This window comes from Saccopteryx bilineata, chromosome 9 (assembly GCF_036850765.1).
Source record: "Saccopteryx bilineata isolate mSacBil1 chromosome 9, mSacBil1_pri_phased_curated, whole genome shotgun sequence".
In the NCBI taxonomy this organism is placed as follows: Eukaryota; Metazoa; Chordata; class Mammalia; order Chiroptera; family Emballonuridae; genus Saccopteryx; species Saccopteryx bilineata.
Genome location: NC_089498.1, coordinates 46664251 through 46689758, shown reverse-complemented (window position 1 = coordinate 46689758; position 25508 = coordinate 46664251). Strand labels below are relative to the sequence as shown.

Genomic DNA, 25508 nt, shown 5'->3' with positions numbered 1-25508 from the left:
GTTATTCAGCCTCTTGTCATGCCAAAATATAAATATTTTGTGCGTATACTACTATACTGAGTACACCCTCTATAACAGGCAAAGTTGTATATCAAATTATATTTCATGCTACCTGATTATATAAAAATGCAAAGTGAAAATGATTTCAGTTTCTTTTAACATAACTTGTAACCAATTTAGCAGGAGATATGAGACATAAAATCATAGTAAAATGACACAGAGCAATCATGCAATTTTCACTGAAGTGTAACTTGTCATTTGTTATGAATATACAAAGACAGTCTTTTAAAATGTTATTTTTACTAAGATTCTGGCAACAGCTTTTATATAGCGTACCAGGTCTGCCACTCAATTTGTATATGATGTCTCTGCTTCAATATGAAGCTATTACCAAAAAGAAAAGAAAGAAAGAACCCTAAAACCTGCTTTACACAAGCTAAATATCTTGCCAAGAATGCCATTAAATGCAGTAAGGAATTTAAGATAGCAATAATAAAAAGTTAAGGAATTTAAGATAGCAATAATAAAAAGTTAATAAAAAGCTATACCTGCCTGACAAGGCGGTGGCACGGTGGATAGAGCATCATACTGGGACATGGAGGACCCAGGTTCGAGATCCCGAGGTCGCCAGTTTGAGCGTGGACTCATCTGGTTTGAGCAAGGCTCACCAGCTTGGAGCCAAGGTCGCCAGCTTGAGCAAGGGGTCACAAGCTCTGCTGTAGCCTCCCAGTCAAGGCACATATGAGAAAGCAATGAATGAGAAACTAAAGTGCCGCAACAAAGAGTTGATGCTTCTCATCTCTCTCCCGGCCAGTCTGTCTGTCCCTATCTGTCCCTTTCTATGTCTCTGTCACCAAAAAAAAAAAAGCCATGCCAGACTGGTGGTGGTGCAGTGGATAAAGTGTCAACCCAGAACACTGAGGTTCCAAACTCCAAGGTCACCAGCATGAGCATGAGCTCATGAGCGCTAGCTTGTCAGCATGGGGTCACTGGCTTGATCGGGGGCATTGTCCACATGATCCCAAAGCTTACCAGTTTGTGACCAAAAGTCACTGGGATGAAAAGCCCATGATTGCAGGCTTGAGCCAGGGGACACTGGCAAGGCCCAGGTCAAGGCACACATGAGAAGCAATCAACTTACAACTAAAGTGAAAGCAACTACGAGTTGATGCTTCTCGCCCTCCCTGTCTCTTTCTCATTTACTCTCTTTCTCTCTCAAATAAATTTGAAAAATAAATAAAAATAAAGTTAATAAAAGCTAAACATTACAGCCTAAATTAAATTCATACAAATATATATTTTTTCTTTTTTGTATTTCTCTGAAGTTGGAAACAGGGAGGCAGTCAGACAGACTCCCACATGCGCCCAACCGGGATCCACCCGGCACGCCCACCAGGGGGCGATGCTCTGCCCATCTGGGGCGTCACTCTGCTGCAATCTGAGCCATTCTAGCGCCTGAGGCAGAGGCCACAGAGCCATCCTCAGCGCCCGGGCCATCTTTGCTCCAATGGAGCCTTGGCTGCGGGAGGGGAAGAGAGAGACAGAGAGGAAGGGGGGGGTGGAGAAGCAAATGGGCGCTTCTCCTCTGTGCCCTGGCCAGGAATCGAACCCGGGACTCCCGCACGCCAGGCCGACGCTCTACCATTGAGCCAACCGGCCAGGGCCATACAAATATTGCTATTATTGGTTACATAAAAGTTTCCTGGCTGGTTAAAACTTAACAGTGTAGGCCCTGGCCGGTTGGCTTAGTGCAGTGGACGGCAAACGCATTAGTCAACAGAGCCAAATATCAACAGTACGACGATTGAAATTTCTTTTGAGAGCCAATTTTTAAACTTAAACTATATAGGTAGGTACATTCCTTATTGAGGGAGCGCCTGCACGTGGTATTTTGTGGAAGAGCCACACTCAAGGCGCCAAACAGCCGCATGTGGCTTGTGAGCCACAGTTTGCCGACCAGGGGCTTAGTGTAGCATCAGCCCAGTATACGGACATCCTAGGTTTGGTCCCTGGCCAGGGAACAGATGAAAAGTGACCATGCTTCTCTTTCCCTTCCTCTCTTCCCCTCTCTCTGACAGTGGCTCAGTTGGTTTGAGCATTGGCCTGAGGTGCTGAGGATAGCTCAGTTGATTTGAGCATCGGCCCCTGATGGGGATTGCCAGGTGGATCCTGGTTGGGGTACATACAAGATGTCTCTCTATTCCCCCTTGTCTCACTTAAAAATAAATAAATAAATAAATAAATAAATAAATAAATAAATAAATAAATAAAATAAAACTTAACGGTATAAAACATGCATTTAGAATCTTTAGCTATCAAGTTCAAAAAGTACCAAGGTTGCCTGACCAGGTGGTGGCGCAGTGGATAGAATGTTGGACTGGGATGCGGAGGACCCAGGTTTGAGACCCCGAGGTCACCAGCTTGAGCACGGGCTCATCTGGTTTGAGCAAGGCTCACCAGCTTCGACCCAAGGTTGCTGGTTCGAGCAAGGGATTACTCGGTCTGCTGTAGCCCCACGGTCAAGGCACATATGAGAAAGCAATCAATGAACAACTAAGGTGTCACAACAAAAAACTAAAGATTGATGCTTCTCATCTCTCTCTGTTCCTGTCTGTCTGTCCCTATCTATCCTTCTCTCTCTCTCTGTAAAAAAAAAAAAAAAAAAAAAAAAAGTGGCCCTGGCCGGTTGGCTCAGCGGTAGAGCGTCAGCCTGGCGTGCGGGGGACCCGGGTTCGATTCCTGGCCAGGGCACATAGGAGAGGCGCCCATTTGCTTCTCCACACCCCCTCCTTCCTCTCTGTCTCTCTCTTCCCCTCCCGCAGCCAAGGCTCCATTGGAGCAAAGATGGCCCAGGCGCTGGGGATGGCTCCTTGGCCTCTGCCCCAGGCGCTAGAGTGGCTCTGGTCATGGCAAAGCAACGCTCCGGAGGGGCAGAGCATCACCCCCTGGTGGGCAGAGCATCGCCCCTAGTGGGCGTGCCGGGTGGATCCCGGTCGGGCTCATGTGGAGTCTGTCTGACTGTCTCTCCCCGTTTCCAGCTTCAGAAAAATACACACACACACACAAAAATTAATTCAAATGTTGTAACACATTCCAATGCTAAATATCATTCAGTGTTTTTGAATTGGAGGTAAATCCCAGGGGTTCTGGGGCTTTCTTGTGCTATAAAAGCTGTTTCTCTGGTTCATTGAAAACAGCATACTGCAGAGTCCAAGGATGTTGCTGAGCCAGACTCAGCCAGGTACCAGACTGCCATACCAGCTCTGACCTCCTCCTGAAGCATGACTGCTCTGTCCCCCAAACAGGATGTGTGATTATAAAAGGCACCATATTCTGCTAGCTGAAGAAAGAGCAAACCACTCTCCTCAACCATAAAAGCTCATTTCCCAGGCAAATAAAAGTATACAAGGGGGAAAATTTTTTTTTAAATTTTTTTTAAATGTATATTTTATTGATTCTTTTTAGAGAGAGAGAGGAAGGGAGAGAGAAAGAGAAATAGGAACGTAACTCTGCTCCTGTATGTGCCCTGACCGAGCCGGGAACCTCTGTGCTTCGGGATGATGCTCTAACCAACTTGAGCTATCCAGCCAGGGCAGAGGGAAAAAAATTTAAAATACACATATCTAGCCTGACCAGGCGGTGGTACAGTGGATAGAAGAACGTCAACCTGGGACGCTGAGAACCTAGGTGAGAAATCTCAAGGTCACTGGCTTGAGCACAGGTTCACCAGCTTGAGCATGGGGTTGCTGGTTTGAGCATGGTATCATAGACATGACCCCATGGTCACTGGCTTGAGCCCAAAGGTCACTGGCTTGAAGCCCAAGGTCACTGGCTTGAACCCAAGGTCACTGGCTTCAGTATAGCCCCCAGTCAAGGCACATATTGGAAAGCAATCAATGAACAACTAAGGTGTCACAATGAAGAATTCATGCTTTTTATTTTTCTCCCTTCCTGTCTCTCTGTCCCTGTTTGTCCCTCTCTCTCACACACAAAAACAACAACCACCAAGAAACAAAAACTCACTTATCTACAGAGTAAGAATTTTGAAATATAATGTACTTCTTACTTCAGAAATGTTAACTAGGTCCTGGCCGGTTGGCTCAGTGGTAGAGTGTCGGCCTGGCGTGCAGAAGTCCCGGGTTCGATTCCCGGCCAGGGCACACAGGAGAAGCACCCATCTGCTTCTCCACCCCTCCTCCTCTCCTTCCTCTCTGTCTCTCTCTCCCCTTAGCAGCCAAGGCTCCACTGGAGCAAAGATGGCCAGGCGCTGGGGATGGCTCCTTGGCCTCTGCCCCAGGGGCTAGAGTGGCTCTGGTCGCAATAGAGCGACGCCCCTTGGTGGGCGTGCCGGGTGGATCCCGGGCGGTCGGGCGCATGCGGGAGTTTGTCTGACTGTCTCTCCCTGTTTCCAGCTTCAGAAAAATACAGGAAAAAAAAAAAAAAAGAAATGTTAACTAGAATCACCTGGTCACTTCTGTTTACATCTTTATGATGTATCCCGACTCGATTCCTGTTGATTTATCATTAGATACTTCTAGTGAAAAATATTAACTTTAGGCCCTGGCAGAGTAGCTCAATGGATGAAGCATTGACCCAGCGCACCAGAGGTCATAGGTTCAACCCCTGATCAGGAGACTTAGGAAAGCAACCAGTGAGTGCACAACTAAATGGAACAACTAAGTGAAATGAGTTGATGCTTCTCTCTTTCTCTAAAATCAATGGAAAAATTAAAATATATATATTAATTTTATTCCTAAATATCAACCATTAAGTGTGCCTGTAGTGTATTATCTCCCAGAATTATTAAGCAAAAGAAGAGAAAAAGTTGTTCAAGCAGCTGGCCCTTCACACAGTGGCATCTCTGGCTACTGAATAGTCCAGAAATAATTTTAAAAACCACAAAACTTAAGAATTTTAGTAAATATGTTATAATTTTTACAGTTGAAATTTCCAGTTGCACTTTGATCCTGATTTTTCTTTCTTTTTTCTTTTTTTTTTAGCAAGAGACGAGAGAGGGACAGATAGGGACAGACAGGAAGGGAGAGAGATAAGAAGCATTGCTTCTTCGTTGTGGCACCTTAGTTGTTCACTGATTGCTTTCTCATATGTGCCTTGATGGGTGTGGGGGGGTGGCGGGGGCTCCAGCTGAGCCAGTGACCTTGGCCTTCAAGCCAGTGACCATGGGGTCATGTCTATGATCCCAAGCTCGAGCCAGTGACCCTGCGCTCAAGCCGGCAACCTCAAAGTTTTGAACCTGGACCCTCTGTGTCCCAGGCCAGTGCTCTATTCACTGCACCAGCACCTGGTCAGGTCTGATTTTTCTTAATGTCACAGTGAGTCAGGACTTGAACTAGTAGCCTTCTTTTTTATACTGTCTCCTATGCTTCTTTTTCTTTTTGTTTTTTTCTGTTGCTTTTTTTGGTTCACTGCTTTTCTTCTTTTTTCCTCCTACCTCTTCCATATTATCTGATTCTGCTAAGGACTCAGGTGATAAAGGTTTACCTTCCGATACCTCTTTCTCTATTTGCCAAGTCCTATAATGTCCTTTCCTTTCTTGAATGCGTCTTTTTACTTTTTTTTTTTTTAACTCTCCTTACTGTCTGATTTGGTTCTTACATGGAGCTTTCTGAAGATTTGTGTGAATGGTTCTTTCCCTTTTTCCTTGTTTCTTATCTGCATCTTCAGAATCTAAAGAACTGCTGGAAGAATCGGATATTGATGAAAATGAATATCTAGCCTGACCAGGCAGTGGCACAGTGGATAGAGTGTCGGACTGGGACACAGAAGACCCCAGTTCAAAACACCGAGGTCGCCATCTTGAGCGTGGGCTCATCTGATTTGAGCATAGCTCACCAGCTTGAGCCTAAGGTCGCTGGCTTGAGCAAGGACTCACTCAGTCTGCTGTAGCCTCCCAGTCAAGGCACATATGAGAGAGTAATCAATGAACAACTAAGGAGCCACAACAAAGAGTTGATGCTTCTCATCTCTCTCCCTTCCTGTCTGTCTGTCCCTCTCTCTGTCTCTCTCTCTCTCTGTCACCAAAAAGAAAGAAAGAGAGAGAGAGAGAGAGAAAGAGAAAGAAAGAAAGAAAGAATATCTACCAGACTTTTTTTCTTTTTTCTTTCTGTCTTTTTTTGAGTGAGCTTCCATTTCCACTTAAAAATTTCTCCCTGTGTTTTTATAGGGTCTTTCTTCCAGTTCTCATTCATTGTTTACTTCAAGTTCATCCAATGCCTTAGAGCCTTTTTTTTTCTAGTTGTTCTTTCACTTCTTCCCATGTAGGCCTTGGTTGATTCATGTAATTAATCTTAAATCATTGACCCTGAAGACTGGATTGAACCCTTTTTTTTTTTTTTTTTCCTGAAGTTGTAAACAGGGAGGCAGTCAGACAGACTCCCGCATGCGCCCGACCGGGATCCACCCGGCACGCCCACCAGGGGGCGATGCTCTGTCCATCCGGGGCATTGCTCTGTTGCAACCAGAGCCATTCTAGCGCCTGAGGCAGAGGCCATGGAGCCATCCCCAGCGCCCGGGCCATCTTTGCTCCAATGGAGCCTTGGCTGCGGGAGGGGAAGAGAGAGACAGAGAGGAAGGAGAGGGGGAGGGGTGGAGAAACAGATGGGTGCTTGTCCTGTGTGCCCTGGCCGGGAATCGAACCCGGGACTTCCGCACGCCAGGCCGACGCTCTACCACTGAGCCAACCGGCCAGGGCTGGATTGAACCCTTTGATCTGACCATTGCTCATGGGATCATAAGCCCCGTGGTTGTCCCCTTCCCTGTGGTGCTGTGTTGAGCATACACTCAGACACTGAAGGAGACGGAAGCGCCTCCCGCCCAGCTTTTTTAGTTTGAAAAACCATGTACTGTCCAAAAATCTTAGGTATACTTTTGCTGAATTTTGACAACTGCATACACTTATATAACCCAAACCCCTGTCAAGCTCTAGAGAACATGACCACCATCCCAGTCCATCCCAGCCAATCCCCACCCTACCCCCTAAGAAACAGTTACTATTCTGACCTTTTTCACCATAGATTAGTTTTGCCTATTTTAGAACTTCATATAAATGGAAACATACAGTATTGTACTCTGTTTCTTTCTTTTATTTTTAAGTGAGAGGAAGGGAGATAGTGAGACAGACTTCTGCACACGCCCCAACCTGAATCCACCTGGCAACTGCTTTCTGAGGCCAATACTCAAATCAACCAAGCTATTTTTAGCACCTGAGGCTGATATGCTCAGACCAACCGAGCTACTCTCAGCACCTGAACCAATCAAGCCACTGCCTGTGGGAAGAGAAGAGAGAGAAAAGAGAGGGAGGAAGGGGGAGAGAAACAGATAGCTGCTTCTCTTGTGTGCCCTGACCAGGAATCGAACCTGAGACATCCATATTCTGGGCCAGTGCTCTATCCACTGAGCAAACTGGCCAGGGCGAGTATTTTACTCTTTTTTTCTTTTTTTAATTCCCATCCACTCATAAAAGTGAAGTAGTTACCAGGGGGGAGGGGGATAAAGGAGCGGGGAGGGGAGTAAAGAGGGACAAATACATGGTGATGGAAAATGATGTGACTTTGGGTGGTGGGCACATAATGCAATCAACAGTTGAAATTCTATAGAAATGGTTACCTGAAATCTACGTATTCTTATGGACTAATGTCACTCCTTTAAATTTAATTTCTAAATAAGAAAATAAAAAATAATTTTTATTCCCCCATCCCCTTCACTTTGTCAACCATCAGCTTGTTCTCTGTATCTTTTGACCTGCTTCTGTTTTTCGTTGTTGTTTTTATTAAATTTATTGGGGTGACATTGGTTAACAAAGTTACATAGGTTTTAGGTGTACAACTCCATAATACATCATGTATCTGTACACTGCACTGTGTGTTCACCATCCCAGATCAAGTTTTTACCATCACCATCTACCCCCCTCTTACCCTCCTCCACCTCTCCCCACCCCGTTTTTTGTTTGTTTGTTTGTTTGTTTTTTGTTTTTTGTTTTGTTTAGCTTAAGTTGGAAATGGGGAGGCAGTCAGACAGACTCCCGCATGCGCCCGACTGGGATCCACCTGGCATGCCCACAGGGAGCGATGCTCTGCCCATCTTGGGGCGTCGCTCTGCCACAATCAGAGCCATTCTAGCGCCTGAGGCAGAGGCCACAGAGCCATCCTCAGCGCCAACTTTGCTCCAATGGAGCCTTGGCTGCGGGAGGGGAAGAGAGAGACAGAGAGGAAGGAGAGGGGGAGGGGTGGAGAAGCAGATTGGCGCTTCTCCTGTGTGCCCTGGCCGGGAATCGAACCCGGGACTCTTGCATGCCAGGCTGACGCTCTACCACTGAGCCAACTGGCCAGGGCCTGTTTGTTTTTTTGATAGGCCATTTTCTTTAATTCTAGCTTGCACCCAGCGGGCAAGTAAAAATACACACTGGGCTCCAAAACTCACTCACATTCAGTGCTCATAAAGCTACTGATTTATCCGAGTTTCCTAGAATTAAAGGTTTCTAGCTCACCAGATTTATTCACCTCTGTTCCCCATCTCCTTCCTTCTCCCTGCATAAACTGCACAAACTGGCCTCTTACTCAACACTCCGCCATCTTGGCTGCTTCTCCTGGCCTACTCCACGTGGCCTCCTTCTGCTCTCTGCTCTGCTCTCTCCTCTAATGATAATCTCAGGAACCAAGAGAGACCCCACCCCGTTTTTTTGTTGTTGTTTGCTCATTTATTTTGTTTTTTAGATTCTACATATAAGTGAAATTGTATGGTTTTCCTTTCTCTATCTGGCTTATTTCACTCAACACAATGCCCTCTAGGTTCATCCGTGTTGCAAATAGCAAGATTTCACTTTATATGGCTGAGTAATACTCCACTGTATCTATATACCACATCTTCTTTGTCCATTTATCTATTGATGACACCTAGGTTGCGTCCAGATCTTGGCTTTTGTAAATAATGCTGCAAGGAACATACGGGAGCATATATATTCCCAATGAATGTGTTTGTATTCTTTGGATAAATAGCCAGAAGTGGAATAGCTGGGTTGTGTGGAGGTATTGTCCTGGGTCAACCCAAGACCTAGCTGCTGGAGCCCAGGGCTCCTGGTATCCAGTCTGCACAACTCAGCATGTCTAACCCCACCCCCATCCTCTTCCCATAGGGCGAGAGGCTGAGCCACGCTGTGGGCTGTGCTTTTGCCGCCTGCCTGGAGAGGAAACAGCGGCGGGAGAAGGAATGTGGGGTAACGGCTACCTTTGATGCTAGCCGTACCAGCTTTGCCCGCGAGGGCTCCTTCCGCCTGTCTGGGGGTGGGCGGCCCGCTGAGCGAGAGGCCCCAGATAAAAAGAAAGGTGGGTGCTACCTAGAGGGCAGGGCTGGGCACAGAGGGGGCGTGGGTGGGGCCATGGGTCCGGTTTGCAGGGAAAGCAGCAGAGGTGCAGGGACTCTCCAGTTTACAGAGCAGAGCACTAAGCACAAAGTTGGATTACAGTTTATAAAGCTCACTTTAGTTCGTTGGGCGGTATTCTGTAGACCACAAACCCAGCAAAGCTCACAGAGTGCTTATTACCTGCCAATGCAGATAGCTTCCCAGGCTTTTCAAACTGTGTATGAAAATAATGAAATAGAAAATACCAGAATATCAAATGTACTAAAGTTAAGTATAATATAATGATACTTTTATTATATATATTTGCATGTGGGTATGTTTGTTTGTGTGTATGTGGAATGGGTTACCACGTAAAAGGTATTTCTTACTCTGGGTTGCCATCAAGAAAGTTTGAAAAATATCTGATAAACTAACATTCTAGGTTAATGGTAAATACCTATGTAACTTAAAAAATTGGTATTTTATACATAAGTATATTATATGCTAAATCACAGTGTAATTTATTTTTTTTTATTATTTTTTTTTATTTTCATTTTTCTGAAGCTGGAAACAGGGAGAGACAGTCAGACAGACTCCCGCATGCGCCCGACCGGGATCCACCCAGCACGCCCACCAGGGGCGAAGCTCTGCCCACCAGGGGGCGATGCTCTGCCCATCCTGGGCGTCGCCATGTTGCGACCAGAGCCACTCTAGCGCCTGGGGCAGAGGCCACAGAGCCATCCCCAGCGCCCGGGGCCATCTTTGCTCCAATGGAGCCTTGGCTGCGGGAGGGGACAAGAGAGACAGAGAGGAAAGCTCGGCGGAGGGGTGGAGAAGCAAATGGGCGCTTCTCCTGTGTGCCCTGGCCGGGAATCGAACCCGGGTCCTCTGCACGCTAGGCCGACGCTCTACCGCTGAGCCAACCGGCCAGGGCAAATCACAGTGTAATTTAATTTTTTTTTCCTGAAGATCTAGTTTTTAATTTTTTAGAAACATTACTTAATACCTAGTGGAATAGCTCAGTTGGTTAGAGCATCGACCCGAAGTACAGAGGTTGCCAGTTCGATTCCTGGTCAGGGCACATACAGGAACAGATTGATATTCCTGTGTCTCTTCTCGTTCCCTCTCTCTAAAATCAATAAAATAAACATTAAAAAAATAAAAATACTGGCCTGACCAGGTGGTAGCACAGTGGAGTGGATAGAGCGCCATACTGGGACCCGGAGGACCAAGGTTCAAAACCCCAAGGTTGCCAGCTTGAGCACGGGCTCATCCAGCTTGAGTGGGGGTCTCACCAGCTTGAGTGTGAGGTCGCTGGCTTGAGCATGGGATCATAGACATGACCCCATGGTCACTGGCTTGAGCCGAAGCTCACTGGCTTGAAGCCCAAGGTCACTGGCTTGAGCTCAAGGTCACTGGCTTGAGCAAGGGGTCACTTGCTCTGCTGTAGCCCCCTGATCAAGGTACATATGAGAAAGCAATCAATGAACAATTAAGGAGACTAAGGAGCCGCAACAAAGAATTGATGCTTCTCATCTCTCTCCCTTCCTGTCTTTCTGTCCCTATCTGTCCCTCTCTCTGTCTCTGTCACAATAAATAAATAAATTCATTAATTAAAATACTGCTTAACATTGACTAAAACTTACCATTGGGAACCGTTCCAGATGAAGGACATTGAAGAGATCTGACATATTGATAAATGCAGTGTGTGGTCCTGAGTTGGATCCTGGATGTACATAAAAAAGGATGTGATTGGGGCAGTTGGAGAAACTGGATATGGACTGTAGATTGGCTAATGGCACCGTACCCAGGTTAAATTTCCCAAGTGAGAAATTATATTGTAATTGTGTAGACCAGGGGTCCCCAAACTTTTTACACAGGGGGCCAGTTCACTGTCCCTCAGACCGTTGGAGGGCCGGACTATAAAAAAAACTATGAACAAATTCCTATGCACACTGCACATATCTTATTTTAAAGTAAAAAAACAAAACGGGAACAAATACAATATTTAAAATAAAGAACAAGTAAATTTAAATCAACAAACCGACCAATATTTCAATGGGAACTATGCTCCTCTCACTGACCACCAATGAAAGAGGTCCCCTTCCAGAAGTGCCGGGGGGGGGGGGGCGGATAAATGGCCTCAGGGGGCCGCAGTTTGGGGACCCCTGGTGTAGACTGTCCTTGTTCTTAGGAGGTATATGTTCATGGTTTTGGCATTAAGTTGTCTACAAGTTCCTCTCTCTTTTTTTTTTTTTTTTTTTTTGACAGAAACAGAGAGAGAGAGAGAGAGAGATAGGGACAGACAGACAGGAACGGAGAGAGATGAGAAGCATCAATTCTTTGTTGCAGCTCCTTAGTCTCCTTAATTGTTCATTGATTGCTTTCTCATATGTGCCTTTGACCTGGGGGGCTACAGCAGACCGAGTGACCCCTTGCTCAAACCAGCAACCTTGGGTTCAAGCTGGTGAACCTTAGCTCAAACTGGATGAGCCCGTGCTCAAGCTGGCAACCTCGGGGTCTCGAACCTGGGTCCTCTGCATCCCAGTCCAACATTCTATCCACTGGTCAGGCTGCAAGTTCCTCTTAAATGGTAGGAAAAGAATTATGAAAGGAGGGAGAGAGAAAATGGTAACATGTTAACACTGTGGGACTGGAGGTTAAGAGAACCTGCAGGCTCATTGATCCATTACTATATCTTTTCTGTAAGTTTAAAATATTTCTAACTGAAATGTTAGGAAAACAGAAATTTTTATCACTCACTAAAATATTAGAGTTTACAAAGTATATTTTTATGTGTAAACTACGTGACCATTTTTAAATCTCCTTGACCTGTGGTGGCGCAGTGGATAAAGCATTGACCTGAAATGCTGAGGTTGCCAGTTCGAAACCCTGGGCTTGCCTGGTCAAGGCACATATGGGAGTTGATGCTTCCTGCTCCTCCCTCCCTTTCTCTCTTCTTTCTCTTTCTCTCCCTCTCTCTCCCCTCTCTAAAATGAATAGTCTTCTAAAAATGTTTTTAAAAATAAAACCTTGACACATTTACAGTTCTTCACAGCTTACAAAATATCTCACTGTTTACATTATCTATTTAGAATCTGCAAAGAATTTAATCATCAGCAAAGCAGATTACAAAAGGAAGTTAACAAAGGGCCTGGTTTTTTGTTGTGTTATTGTTTACAAAGAACACACTAAGTACTTACACAGTCCTTCACATTAACAGATGTTTTCTTTTTTTTTTTTAAGATTTTATTTATCAATTTTATAGGGGGGTGGAAACAAGAAGTATCACCTCATAGTTACTTCACTTCAGTTCATTAATTGGTTGTCATATGTGGCTTGATCAGGCAACCTCAGGGTTTCGAACCAGGGACCTCAGCATTCCAGGTTAACACTCTATCCATTGCGCCACCGCAGGTCAGGCTACAGGTTTCTCTTTATTGTTAATATAGGAGATTAGAGTTCACAAAGACAGTTGTCATATGCTTTAGAGCAGGGGTCTGGAAACTTTTTGGCTAAGAGAGCCATGAACACCTCATATTTTAAAATGTAATTCCATGAGAGCCATACAACAACCCGTGTACTTTACGAATTATCCAATAAAAATTTGGTGTTGTCCTGGAGGACAGCTGTGATTGGCTCCAGCCATCCGCAACCATGAACATGAGCGGTAGGAAATGAATGGATTGTAATACATGAGAATGTTTTATATTTGTAACGTTATTATTTTTTTTTATTAAAGATTTGTCTGCGAGCCAGATGCAGCCATCAAAAGAGCCACATCTGGCTCACGAGCCATAGGTTCCCAACCCCTGCTTTAGAGGTTGCAAAGGGTTTTGCTATTTCCAAAAGATAGTATACAGAGGCAGATTAAGATCAGTTGAGGCCCCGGGCGCAGAAGAAAATATTGGGTCCCTTAAAAAAAAGAGAGAGACAGATTAACCATATATTTTTGTGTGTGTATGACAGACAGATAGGGACAGACAGGAAAGGAGAGAGATGAGAAGCATCAATTCTTCGTTGTGGCACCTTAGTTGTTCATTGATTGCTTTCTCATATGTGCCTTGACCAGGGGGCTACAACAGACCAAGAAACCCCTTTTTCAAGCCAGTGACCTTGAGCTCAAGCTGGTGAGCCTTGTTCAAACCAGATGAGCACATGCTCAAGCTGGCGACTTTAGGGTTTCGAACCTAGGTCCTCGGCGTCTGACACTCTGGAGTTGGACTACCAACTCTACTGCACCACTGCCCAGTCAGACCCATATATATACATATATATATTTATATATATTTATATATATATATATTATTTTTTCTGAAATGAGAAGTGGGGAGGCAGACCCCCGCATGCACCAGACCAGGATCCACCCGGCATACTTGCTAGGGGGCGATGCTCTGCCCATTCAAGGTGTTGCACCGTTGCAACTGGAGCCATTCTAGCACCTGAGGTGGAGGCTATGGAGCCGTCCTCAGCACCTGGGCCAACTTTATTCCAATGGAGCCTTGGCTGTAGGAAGGGAAGAGAGACAGAGAGAAAGAGAGAGAGAGAAGGGAGAGGGGGAGGGGTGGGGAAGCAGATGGGCACTTCTCCTGTGTGCCCTGGCTGGGAATCGAATCTGGAACTTCCACACACTGGGTCGACGCTCTACTGCTGAGCTAGCTGGCCAGGACTAGGCCCATATTTTTAAATAAATAACAAATATTATGTACTATTAATGTTAAAATTGCACATATGAAACCAAACTTGATGTCATTAGAGAAAAGTGTAAAGTTGGGGTTTTGCGGGACCCTTCAGAAGTTGGTTCCAGGGTGCGCGCCTGATGCGCCCGCCGTTAAATCTACCTCTGATAGTACAGGACTCAGGTACTTTGCATTGTAGAAAGTATTTCACAGCTTGCACAGCAAAATGAGAGTCTCCAAGTGCATTATGATTTGCTGAAAGGATCACATAGAGTTTTGCTGTGGGCGCACTGAGTCCCAGTCTCGAGGCACTACACTTGTACAAGGAGCCTTTTTCTGAATGCAGCAGTGTGCTTTCCCATGAAGTTTTTTCCCTAGCTTTTGTCGGATTGCAAAGCATGGAACATTTACTGCCTCAACTGACCCTTTCATGTGGCCTGGGAGGGGTAGGGGGCAGCAGAGGGATGTTTATTTCAGGTTTACAGTTCGGAAACTGGGGCCCAGAGATTGGAGGGGACTCCTGAGATCACACAGTGAAGGGGGTGAGGGGAGTGCAGAGGTGGTTTCCTGGTCCCAACCTGTCCCACACTGTTTCCATGGCCCTGAGCCAGGCCTGGGAGAGAGCCTCACTGTCTCAACCTGGAAGATGGGAAAAGAAATGCTGGGTGACCTCCCTGACCTCTCTGGGCCCAAATTTAACCTCAGCATCATTCATGCTGCAGCTTGGATGAGGCCCTGACCGGGGACGGGGTGTTTTGGCAGTAGTGAGGGGACCCTGCCATTGAAGAGTACGTCTTGTGCTGAGTGGGAGGACAGGTGTCCCTCAGAGGACAGAGGACAGTCCCAGGGTGGAGGGAGCCCAGGCTGAGGGGCTGGAAAGACCTGGAAAGCTACCCAGATGAAGAAGTGTGCTAAGCTACATCTAGAAGGATGGGTAGCAACTTGAGGAAGGGAGGAGGTGCTTGAAGTGGGAAGAATGGTGGGTGGTAGAAAGACAGAGAGAGGAGCAGACAGAATGACAGACAAAAACAGCATTACATGGACAGACCAAGCCAGAGGGAGAGACAGATTAGGGTAATCATTTGGACTTCCAACTCCGGAGTCAGCCTACCTCTTGCTAGCACTGTGGCTTAGGCAAGTCACTCACTGTTGCTGGGCCTCAGCTTCCACATCTGTAAAACGGGGATCCTGGTAGTATTGACTTCATTAGGTAGCTGTGAAGATCGAATGAGTTAACGATTGCAAAGCACTTGGAATAAGGCCTGACGACTTAGTCATGCACCAAATGTGTACATTAAATTAATCAGAAAAGGAAACAGGGTTTCATAAGGGAAATATCGGGAACAGCAGAGGAAAACATTGGCAGAAAGCTAGAGAGACACAGAAGGTCATACTGGGGGACAGTTTCTCAAGGGCCTCCTGGAGAAAGTGGTCTTGATTTGGGTGGGGGTGAGGGACATTCAAGGCCCTGACCAGCCTGTCTTGAGAGCCGAGTACATTGGGTAAGGAGGGCAGCCTTGGGGAAAGGTCAAGGGGGCCAGGTGGGAGAGCCTCCAATGCCAAGGTGAGATATCTGACCACCTGTCTCCCCCATGTCTCCAGCAGAGGCAGCAGCTGCCCCCACCGTGGCGCCTGGCCCTGCCCAGCCTGGGCACATGTCCCCGACACCAGCTACCACATCCCCGGGTGAGAAGGGGGAGGCAGGCACCCCCGTGGCCGCAGGCACCACGGCAGCCGCCATCCCCCGCCGCCATGCCCCGCTGGAGCAGCTGGTCCGCCAGGGCTCCTTCCGCGGATTCCCAGCGCTCAGCCAGAAGAACTCGCCCTTCAAACGGCAGCTGAGCCTGCGGCTGAATGAGCTGCCATCCACGCTGCAGCGCCGCACTGACTTCCAGGTGAAGAGCACAGGTGAGCCCCGGGCTCAGTGGACAGGAACTCTGGGATCAATACCACTGTCTGTGCCACAAGAGATAGAGAACAGGTGGCAGGCACCATGATTAATTAGCACTGTCTGCCACGTGCAAAGGTGAGAGAGGTAGAACACATTGTGATCAATTAGCAGTGTCTGCCAATTCATCAAGGAGGCAAGGGATCAATTGGCAGGGAGAGTAGAGGGGTAGTAGAAATCATGATCTATTAGCAATGTCTGTTATGGACAAAAGGTAAAATAAAGGTGGCACAAGTCATGATCAATTAGTAATGTGCGCTGTGGGTAGGGTAATGTGAGAGTTGGCATACATGATTGATTAGCAAAGTCTGGCATGGACAAGGGGGGAGGGTGGCTACACCGATGCCAGGATTTTGCTCAGGAGGAGACTGAGACACCACAGGGAAACATTTGTCAGCAGAGCCATGAGATCTGGCTAGATGAAGAATTCAGGCTGAGAATAATGGAGAATTGTGATGAATTAATATTGTCTGCCTAGGGCAAGGAGAATAAAGCGATGGCTTACAATGTCTGCCATGAACAAGAAAGAAAAGCAGGTGGCATACGATATGAGTAATTAGCAAAGTTTGCCGTGGGCAAGGGAGAAGAGAGAGCAATAGGAGTGTTACGTTTTCACCCAAGGTGATACTGCCAGGATTCGGCCAGAGGAAACACGAGATGAAGAGCACAAGTGAGCACGGGAATCACAGGGTCAGGGGGCGTGGTGGTGGATTGGTAATGTCACTTGTAGGCAGAGGACTAGACCATCATTGATTAGCAATGTCTGCCGTGGGTGGAGCTTGGAAACAGGCAGTGTAAATAGCTTGTTTTGCTCAAAGGGAAAATGGAGTTACAAAGCCCAGTTCTGTCTTCTAGCATTTGGCCAATAGGGCCATGAGGTCAGGCCAGGTGAAGGGTGAGGTGAGCAAAGAGTTCAGTGGGGAAAAAAAGCATCATGTTTGATTACCAATGTCTGCCATGGGCTGGGGAAAGGAGAGAGGTAGTATATGTCATGATCGAAAGCAATCTCTGCCATGGAAAAGGAAGAAGACATGGGCCACAGTACCATACTTTGCCAGAGGGAGACAGGCAGGAGGGCTGCCTTTCCTCCCCGCTGTCAGTGAAGCCATGTGGTCTGGCCTGCTCTCCTGCCTCCAGACACCAAGTCTGAGACACCTCTCCATGGCCCCGGGGACCGGTGTGGGAGATGGTGATCTGTCTCTAGGAGGCTGGGCTACTCCAGAAGGTGACTGCTGAGCAGATGCCAGTGCTTGTCCTCTTGCAACCTGATTTTAAGCACACCCCCCAGCGCTGTCACACATGCTTCCTGAGAGGTGGCAGGCTCCCCAGACTTTATTTGGAAGCCTCACTCTCCTGTGGCCAGTTGCTCACTTGCTTGCATGTGCTTTGCCACAGAAATTTCACCAGCTCACACAGATGTCACAATCTGAAGATTCACACACTCTCTGCAGTAACAAATTTAGTCATGTGCACACCAAATTCACATTCTTAAAAGTGGCACAATCAGATGTTACAATTACACACACTTAGAAAGCACACATCCAGAAGTCACACACCCAGATTTACACACACTCACAAGCCACACACCTGGGTTAATGCAAACTTGGAAGTCACTCATGCAAATTCATTCAGGCTTGCAAACAGACTTGTCTATCACACAGGTGGATTGGCTCACACTTGGGAATCACAATCAGGTCACCACACCTAGATTTTAGTCACACTCAAATGCCACACCCTCAGGAGCTGCACACTCATTTGGACTAACTAACACACATCATCTATGATTGACGTGGAAACCAGGTACTCTCCCACCTGTGCATCCCTGTGTCACACCTGCTGACTCCTACAGTCAGTTTCTTCCTCATATTCGTTGGAGCATTACACATGCGTCCTTGGAGACAGACACTTGCTGGATGTCACAGGCACTTGTCACACATCATACTTGGTGGTCCTCTGCTGTTTATTCAGATGGTACCTTTGCTTATCCCAAGTGCTCATGAGGCCACCATACCTGCTCAGTGTCTTCCTGGCAGATGCATCGCTGCCCTCAGGATATATGTTATAGGCCAGTCCAGGTCAGGTGGACAGGGCCCCATTTTGCCACCCAAAGCAAGACACATGATCCCCAGCTGGTGAACAGTAGTGTAGCCAACATCCATTCTGACTGGTCAGTGCTCTTTCCATATAGTTAAACATTTTTAATATATATCGTTAAATATTTCTTCTAGTTTGTGGCTACAAACAGGTCCTCCTTCAGGTTCTTCTTGACTTGGGCTCCCTGTGACTGTCTGCCATACAATTGTTGGGAAAATTTCCCGGGGCCAAGAGACCAGAGAAAGAGACTGACAATTCCCTCACTACATCAAGAGTTTATTAAGGGGATTGCCTGACCAGGCACAGTGGATAGAGCATCAGACTGGGAGGAGGAGGACCCAGGTTCAAAACCCCGAGGTTGCCTGACCTGTGGTGGCACAGTGGATAAAGCGTCGACCTGGAAATGCTGAGGTTGCCGGTTCGAAACCCTGGGCTTGCCTGGTCAAGGCACATATGGGAGTTGATGCTTCCAGTTCCTCCCCCCTTCTCTCTCTCTCTCTCTCTCTCTCTCTCTCTCTGTCTCTCCCTCTCCTCTCTAAAATGAATAAAAAACAAACAAACAAAAAACAAAAAACAAACCCCGAGGTTGCCGGCTTGAGCATGGGTTCATCCGGCTTGAGTGCGGGCTCATCCGGCTTGAGCGTGGGCTCACCTGGATTGAGCTTGGGGTCACTGGCTTGAGTGTGGGGTCATAGACATGACCCTATGGTTGCTGACTTGAGGCCAAATGTCTCTGGCTTGAGCAAGGGATTACTCGCTCTGCTGTAGCCCCCTGGTCAAGGCACATATGAGAAAGCAATCAATTAACAACTGAGGTGCTGCAACAAAGAGTTGATGCTTCTTATCTTTCCCTTCCTGTCTGTCGGTACCCTTTCTGTCTCTCTCTCTGTGTCTCTGTCACACAAAAAACCAAACAAACAAACAGAGTTTATTAAGGGGACTTACACATGAGGCACACCTTGGGCAGCGACAAGAAAACATGGGTATCCTCTGCCCACGTGGCAGGCCCTAAGGGGTCATATATAGGACAGGCCAAGATGGATGGAGTACTAGGGCTTGGCCACCCCAGATAAGGAGAAGCACCTTACATACTTACCCAGGGCTCAGCAGGGACCTGTTCCAGGGACCAGCACACCTGGGGCATAGGAGACGGGCCAGTCGGACAGTCTCTGGGGATTTACAGGAAGCAATCTCTGTTTTGTCCTGATTTAGCTTGTGGATCCAGCAGCAGTCACATCATGGAATAGTCTCTTGTCTCCACCAGTGTCATACACTACTTGTACCACTCAAATTCTCACACATATATGCACAGTTAACATTTTTGTGAGCGTGGCCAATTAGTTACTGCAGAGTGGACCCGCTGACCCACACACCTTATGAGAGGGTCACTCGAGGGCGAAGGGGTCAAGAACAGGGTCTGGGCCTGTCCACTGACTGCCGCCTTTCCCGGATTTTCCAGTGCCTGAGATGGAGCCTCCTGGTACCAGTGACAGCGACAGCATCAGTGCTCTGTGCACACAGATCAGCTCGTCGTTCGCCAGTGCTGGTGCACCAGGGCCGCCACCTCCGGCCTCAGCAGGTAAGCCCCGCCCTCTCCTGGGGCAGACGCTGAGGCCCCTCTCCGGTCCTGCGCTCTCTGGCTTCGTGGAGGGCCATCCTACAAGCTTAGGACCATGCGTCATCTTTTTTCTTTTTTCTTCTTTTATAAGATTTTATTTGATTTCACAGAGAGAGGAGGTGATGTGGGGGGTAGCGAGAGGTATCAACTCATAGTTGCTTCAGTTTATTTTTTTTTTATTTTTATTTTTTTTGTATTTTTCTGAAGCTGGAAACGGGGAGAGACAGTCAGACAGACTCCCGCATGCGCCCGACCAGGATCCACCCGGCACGGTGGGCCGAAGCTCTGCCCACCAGGGGGCGTTGCTCTGTTGCGACCAGAGCCACTCTAGCGCCTGGGGCAGAGGCCAAGGAGCCATCCCCAGCTCCTGGGCCATCTTTGCTCCAATGGAGCCTTGGCTGTGGGTGGGGAAGAGAGAGACAGAGAGGAAGGAGGGGGGGGGGTAGAGAAGCAAATGGGCGCTTCTCCTATGTGCCCTGGCTGGGAATCGAACCTGGGTCCCTCGCACGCCAGGCCAATGCTCTACCGCTGAGTCAACCGGCCAGGGCCAGTTGCTTCAGTTTAATTGCTCATTGCTTGCTTGTTTCTTGTCGTACGTGCCTTGGGTGGGTGAGCCCAGGGTGGTGACCTCAGCGCTCCAGGCCAATGCTCTATCCACTGCACCACCACAGGCCAGGCCATGGGTCATCTTATAATTATGGGTCATCTTAGAACTATGGGATCACTTTAGATCTACAGATCATCTTCGAGCTATGGGATCATTTTAGAACTGTGATTCATTTTAGAGCTATGGGATCATCTTAGACACCGGTATTATTTTTTAAACCTTCCTGTCTTAGAATAATAAAATTTAGAGCCTGACTTGAGGTGGCGCAGTGGATAAAACATGGGCCTGGAACACTGAGGTTGCTGGTTCAAAACCCTGGGCTTGCCTGGTCAAGGCACATATAGGAGTTGATGCTTCCTGCTCCTTCCCCCTTCTCTCTCTGTCTCTCTCTAATAATGAATAAATAAAATTAAAAACAATAATAAAATTTAGAAACCTACATTCTTAGAATCACAGGATATTTGAATCTAACAAATTTGGAACCATAAAACCTTGGAACCTCAGACCTTTAGAAGAGGGCTGACTTAGAAACAGCACCATGGAATTACCTTAAGGACATGGGAATACCTTAGAATTGCAAACAATGTAAATTAAAAACTCTGGAATCTTAGAAAACACAAACTTAAAACCATCGAACCTTGCTCTTTATGTTAGAATAGGACAGTCTGAGAAAGATCCATGGAGTCTTAGAATTTGAGCCTCCTAAAACAAAACATTCTCAAAATATTAGAAGCAAGGGTGATATTAATCATTAATAACAGGTTTGGCATTGACCCACCAGAAGCGAAGCCAGCCGGGTGGTTGTCAGTCTGGCCTATACGTTTCCATCTTGGGCCTTGGAGTCTCAGAACTGTATTTTGTTAGCACTGCAGAACCACTGCACGGTGGCCTGGCTCCAGAGCCTGACCCCAGCCTCGGGTTCTTCCCCACGCAGCCCATGCCCTTACCTGCCATCTCCTCTGTCCAGGGACTTCTGCCTGGGGCGAGCCCTCGGTGTCTCCAGCAGCTGCCTTCCAGCCTGGGCACAAGCGGACCCCCTCAGAGGCCGAGAGGTGGCTGGAAGAGGTGTCCCAGGTGGCCAGAGCACAGCAGCAGCAGCAGCACGTGTCCTCGGTGCCTGCCGTACCGCCTCCCCTGCATCCCTTCCCGGCCCCCATGGGGCCCTTTGATGCTGCACCTGCCCAGGTGGCCCTGTTTCTGCCGCCCCCACACATGCAGCCACCTTTTGTGCCCACCTACCCGGGCTTGGGCTACCCACCCATGCCCCGCGTGCCTGTGGTGGGCATCACACCCTCACAAATGGTGGCCAATGCCTTCTGCTCAGCTGTCCAACTCCAGCCCCAGCCTGCCACCTTGCTCGGAAAAGCTGGGGCCTTCCCACCCCCAGCTGCATCCAGTGCCCCTGGGGGCCAGGCCCGCCCAAGCCCCAATGAGGCAACCTGGCCCCCAGAGCCAGCACCTGCCCCAGCCCCGGAGTTGGACCCCTTTGAGGCGCAGTGGGCAGCATTAGAAGGCAAACCCACTGCAGAGAAGCCTTCTAACCCCTTCTCGGGTGACCTGCAAAAGACCTTCGAGATTGAACTGTAGCCCAGGCTGCCCTGCCCACCCCGTAATCTCCAGGTGCCCCACACCTGGGAGTGGAGGTCCAACCTCTCCCCTCATCCTGCTCCCTGGGGCTGTGCCCCTCAACATACCCTCTAGTCCATTCTCTCAGCCACCCCCACAGCCACTACAGAACCAACATTGTGACACCCAGGTTGCGGCAGGACGGAATTCAGGGATGTACCCAGCCTGGCTAAGGGATCCATTTCACTGCCAGACTTAGGCTGGCAATGCCCCTTTCTCCCCACCCGAGACATGGGGAAGGGCCACAGTCCCAGTGCGTGTTCTCAGTTCAAGCTACATTTTCCAGTTTCTGTTGTTGACCTTCCACCTTCTAGTGTTGGGTGGGATGGGGGAGGGATGCCCACTTAGGGGCCCTCTTGAGCCCTGCACCGGTCACCTCCCCCATACACAGCACAAGCAAAGGGCTTCCCTCTGCCCACCCTCTGCGTTCACTGCCAATGCTGTGCTCACCACTATTACCCCGTCCCCCTTCGGGAGCCCATATCTTCCTTGGGCCAAGGTCTCTTGGGGGCAGGGGCCAAGTTTGGGGCCCAGGAAGTGGGGTAGGAGGAAGGGGAAGGAGATGCTCAGTTACCTCACATTGGTGTCCGTTGGGGAGGGGTCCGGAAGAAGTGGGTGGGGTGCCTGGTGGGTACTTTTCTATCTTTTATTTCCAGATTCTTTTGTATCTAAACTTGCAGATTTGTATTATACCAGGACAGCCAATAAAGAAAGAATATAATAGTGCCCCTCAGGAAAGCGGGGTGTGTGTCCAGGGGGGGATGGTGAGGTCACGTAGCCTTTCTCCCTGAGTCATCCCCTAAGACAGGAGGGTTTCCCTGCATAACAACCTGAGTCAGAACATAGCTGCAAGTAACAGCTGACCTGGCACTAGAGAGGTGAGTAGTAAAGGGTGCCCCAAATTAATCACCTCATTTCTGATTCTTACAGATTTTGAACTAAGGAATTAAAATTCGAATCTGCTGCTAATAAGTTCAGTATTAAAATCCCTTCTAGGCCTGACCTGTGGTGGCGCAGTGGATAAAGCGTCAACCTGGAACGCTGAGGTCGCTGGTTCGAAACCCTGGGCTTGCCTGGTCAAGGCACATATGGGAGTTGATGCTTCCTGCTCCTCCCCCTCCATCTCTAGCTCTGTCTTTGAAAATAAATAAATAAAATCTAAAAAAAAAAAAAATCCCTTCTAATAATGAGGCTTAAAATATATCTTTCTCCTTTTTTTTTTTTGAGAGGCGGGGATTGAGAGACAGGAACATCAAGCTGCTCCTGTAAGTGCCCTGACCAGGGAATTGAACCAGCAACCTCTGTGCTGAAACAATGCTGCAACCGAGCAACTGAGCTATCCAGCCAGGGTTTGATTGACTGATTGATTTTTAGAGCGGAAGGGAGAAGGGAAGCATTCATTTGTTGTTCCACTCAGTCATGCATTCATTGGTTGCTTCCCATGTGTGCCCTGACCGGAGATCGAACCTACAACCTTGTTTTGGGACAAGGCTCTTAACTGACTGAGCTAACTGGCCAGGACCTGGAATAGTATATCTTTCAGCTGGCAAATTCTTGTGTCATCAGTTGTATTCTGTGTAACTTAGGCCAAAGATGTGGCAACATGTTTTTAAGTCTGTCTTGTTTCTTGGGCCCCTTGATATAACACACGTTACATATTTTTATATAATACATAAATTATATCCTTAATTCTCTATAGCTCTTTAAAACGAGGTGGTTGATTTGATGAAACCCAAGGTTATATCCCCATTTGATGGATGGGGAAGTTGATTCCCTTGCCCCAGGCCACACACCTGCTTAGTGGGGGAGCAGGGATTCTGCTGGAAACGAGCACACTTTCTCATCTCCACGCCTTTGCACGTGCCAGCCCCTTTTCTTAGAACACCCTTTTCTGACACTGAACCTTCTTCCAGAAGAATGCCACTCACTCTTCAGGCCTCGGGTCAAGTATCTCTTCTTACAAGTGGACTCTCTTTCAAGGGCCTTACTCCCAGTCCTTTCAGAACTTAGGAAGAACTTAGACCCTTCAGGCTGAGTCAGGAACACTGTCCCCAACTTCAATCCTACAAGGCCCTGACTCCTCTCCCTCTGTTCCCCGCTCCCAGCCTGGACCCATCCGCGGTCGTCACTATCTGCTGTCCCACCGGACTGAATGAGGGGTGGTTCTGGGGGTCTCTCGGTCAACTCAGTGTGCCAACACAGGGCCAAGTACAGAGGAGGCAGTGTCAACAGTTCACCTCTGCAAACTGCTGGTGAGTGAGGGGCAGAAAGGCCTCAGACTTGGCCAGAGATGATTCCAGTTATTGAATTGGTGGGGAAACAGGCCACACAGCACACAGAATATCAGGGACAGAGGCAAGATACTCCTCTCTGCCAAAGGCTAATATTTACACAAAACCTTCCTCCCTGTGTCCAGAGCAGTTTCTCAGAGCCCCCATCCCCACCTCTCCACATTCCTGTAGGTGCAGATTCCGGTCTGCAGAGCCCCGGACTGCCCAAGACCTCTAGGGCTGCCCTGAGCCAGGTTCCCCAGCCAGAGGCGGATTTCACTGCAGACGCACAGGGCGCGTGCCCTGGGCCCCGCAAAACCCCAACTTTACACTTTTCTCTAATGACACCAAGTTTGGTTTCACATGTGCAATTTTAACATTAATAGTACATAATATTTTTTTATTTATTTAAAAATATGGTTAACATGTATTTTTATTTTCCCTGTCTCTCTCTTTTTTTTTACGGGGCCCAATATTTATTTTAGTGCCTGGGGCCACAACCAACCTCAATCCACCTCTGTCCCCAACTACCCTCCTACCCTGAGTTAATTACGTCCCCGGCCTACTTTGTGACCTTGTGCTACCAACGCAATGTACCGCACTCCCAACCCAACCTCAGGGAGGTCACTTTTGGGTGGACGTCTAGCTCAGGGAGGTTCAGCTCCACCTTTCCAGATCAGCTGCCCCACCGCCTTCCATGGGGCTACTCGCCGCCCACGTGGCCGCATTCACTTCAAAAACATTCTTTGCACAAACAACCCCTGGCCTTCTGGCCAGGCCACATGGGTCACTGCTGGGCGAGCGCGGTAGAACAGCACCCCCTTGTGGCCCTGTCCTTGGGAACTCGGAAGTGTCCCATTTGCAGCTCCAGACAAGAGCCCGCCAGACCAATGCTAAGGCAGAAAAAGTGATTTTTTAAAATTGGAATCTCAATGATGTGCAACACGATGGGTTCAGCGCTCGCTCCTCTGGGACGTCCTCCTTGACTCCTCTCGTCTGGATCCGAAGCCTGCACTGGGCTCCTGCAATCCAACTGTTTCCCTATCGCAGCCCTGACCCTTCTGTCTCTGTGTCCCCCATTCTGGCCCCGGCCCCTTTGCCTGTGCCTCTCCCATCGCGGCTCCACCCCCTGGGCTGGCTGTAGGCATGTAAGGTCAGGGACAAGGGCTGTCTTGGTCACCACTGTCCCCAGGATCGCCCAGGGCCAGGCACACAGTAAGGTTCAGACGACCTGCAGGGCACCTTCTAGGGATCATTCATTTACTCCCTCAGCTCATATTTTGCTTTGTTTTATTTAATACTCTTATT

The 25508-nt window shown here is 48.1% G+C and overlaps 1 protein-coding gene and 1 pseudogene across 3 annotated transcripts in view; one reads left to right on the top strand and one right to left on the bottom strand.

Annotated features, from left to right (window-relative positions):
* The window catches only part of NUMBL (NUMB like endocytic adaptor protein), a 43856-nt gene extending 19295 nt beyond the window's left edge, over positions 1-24561 (top strand). For 2 of the 3 annotated variants that reach the window (XM_066243851.1, XM_066243853.1), the window contains exons 7-10: positions 9152-9341; positions 15640-15945; positions 19539-19658; positions 21272-24560. In XM_066243851.1, coding sequence (XP_066099948.1) covers positions 9152-9341; positions 15640-15945; positions 19539-19658; positions 21272-21891 — 1236 coding nt within the window. In that variant the 3' untranslated portion in view covers positions 21892-24560. Of the gene's footprint in view, positions 1-9151; positions 9342-15639; positions 15946-19538; positions 19659-21271 lie in introns of all 3 variants that reach the window. The other variant, XM_066243852.1, reaches the window with a different exon arrangement.
* On the bottom strand, positions 5351-7919 carry LOC136313144 (protein FAM133B-like; annotated as a pseudogene).
* Positions 24562-25508: the final 947 nt, after the last annotated feature.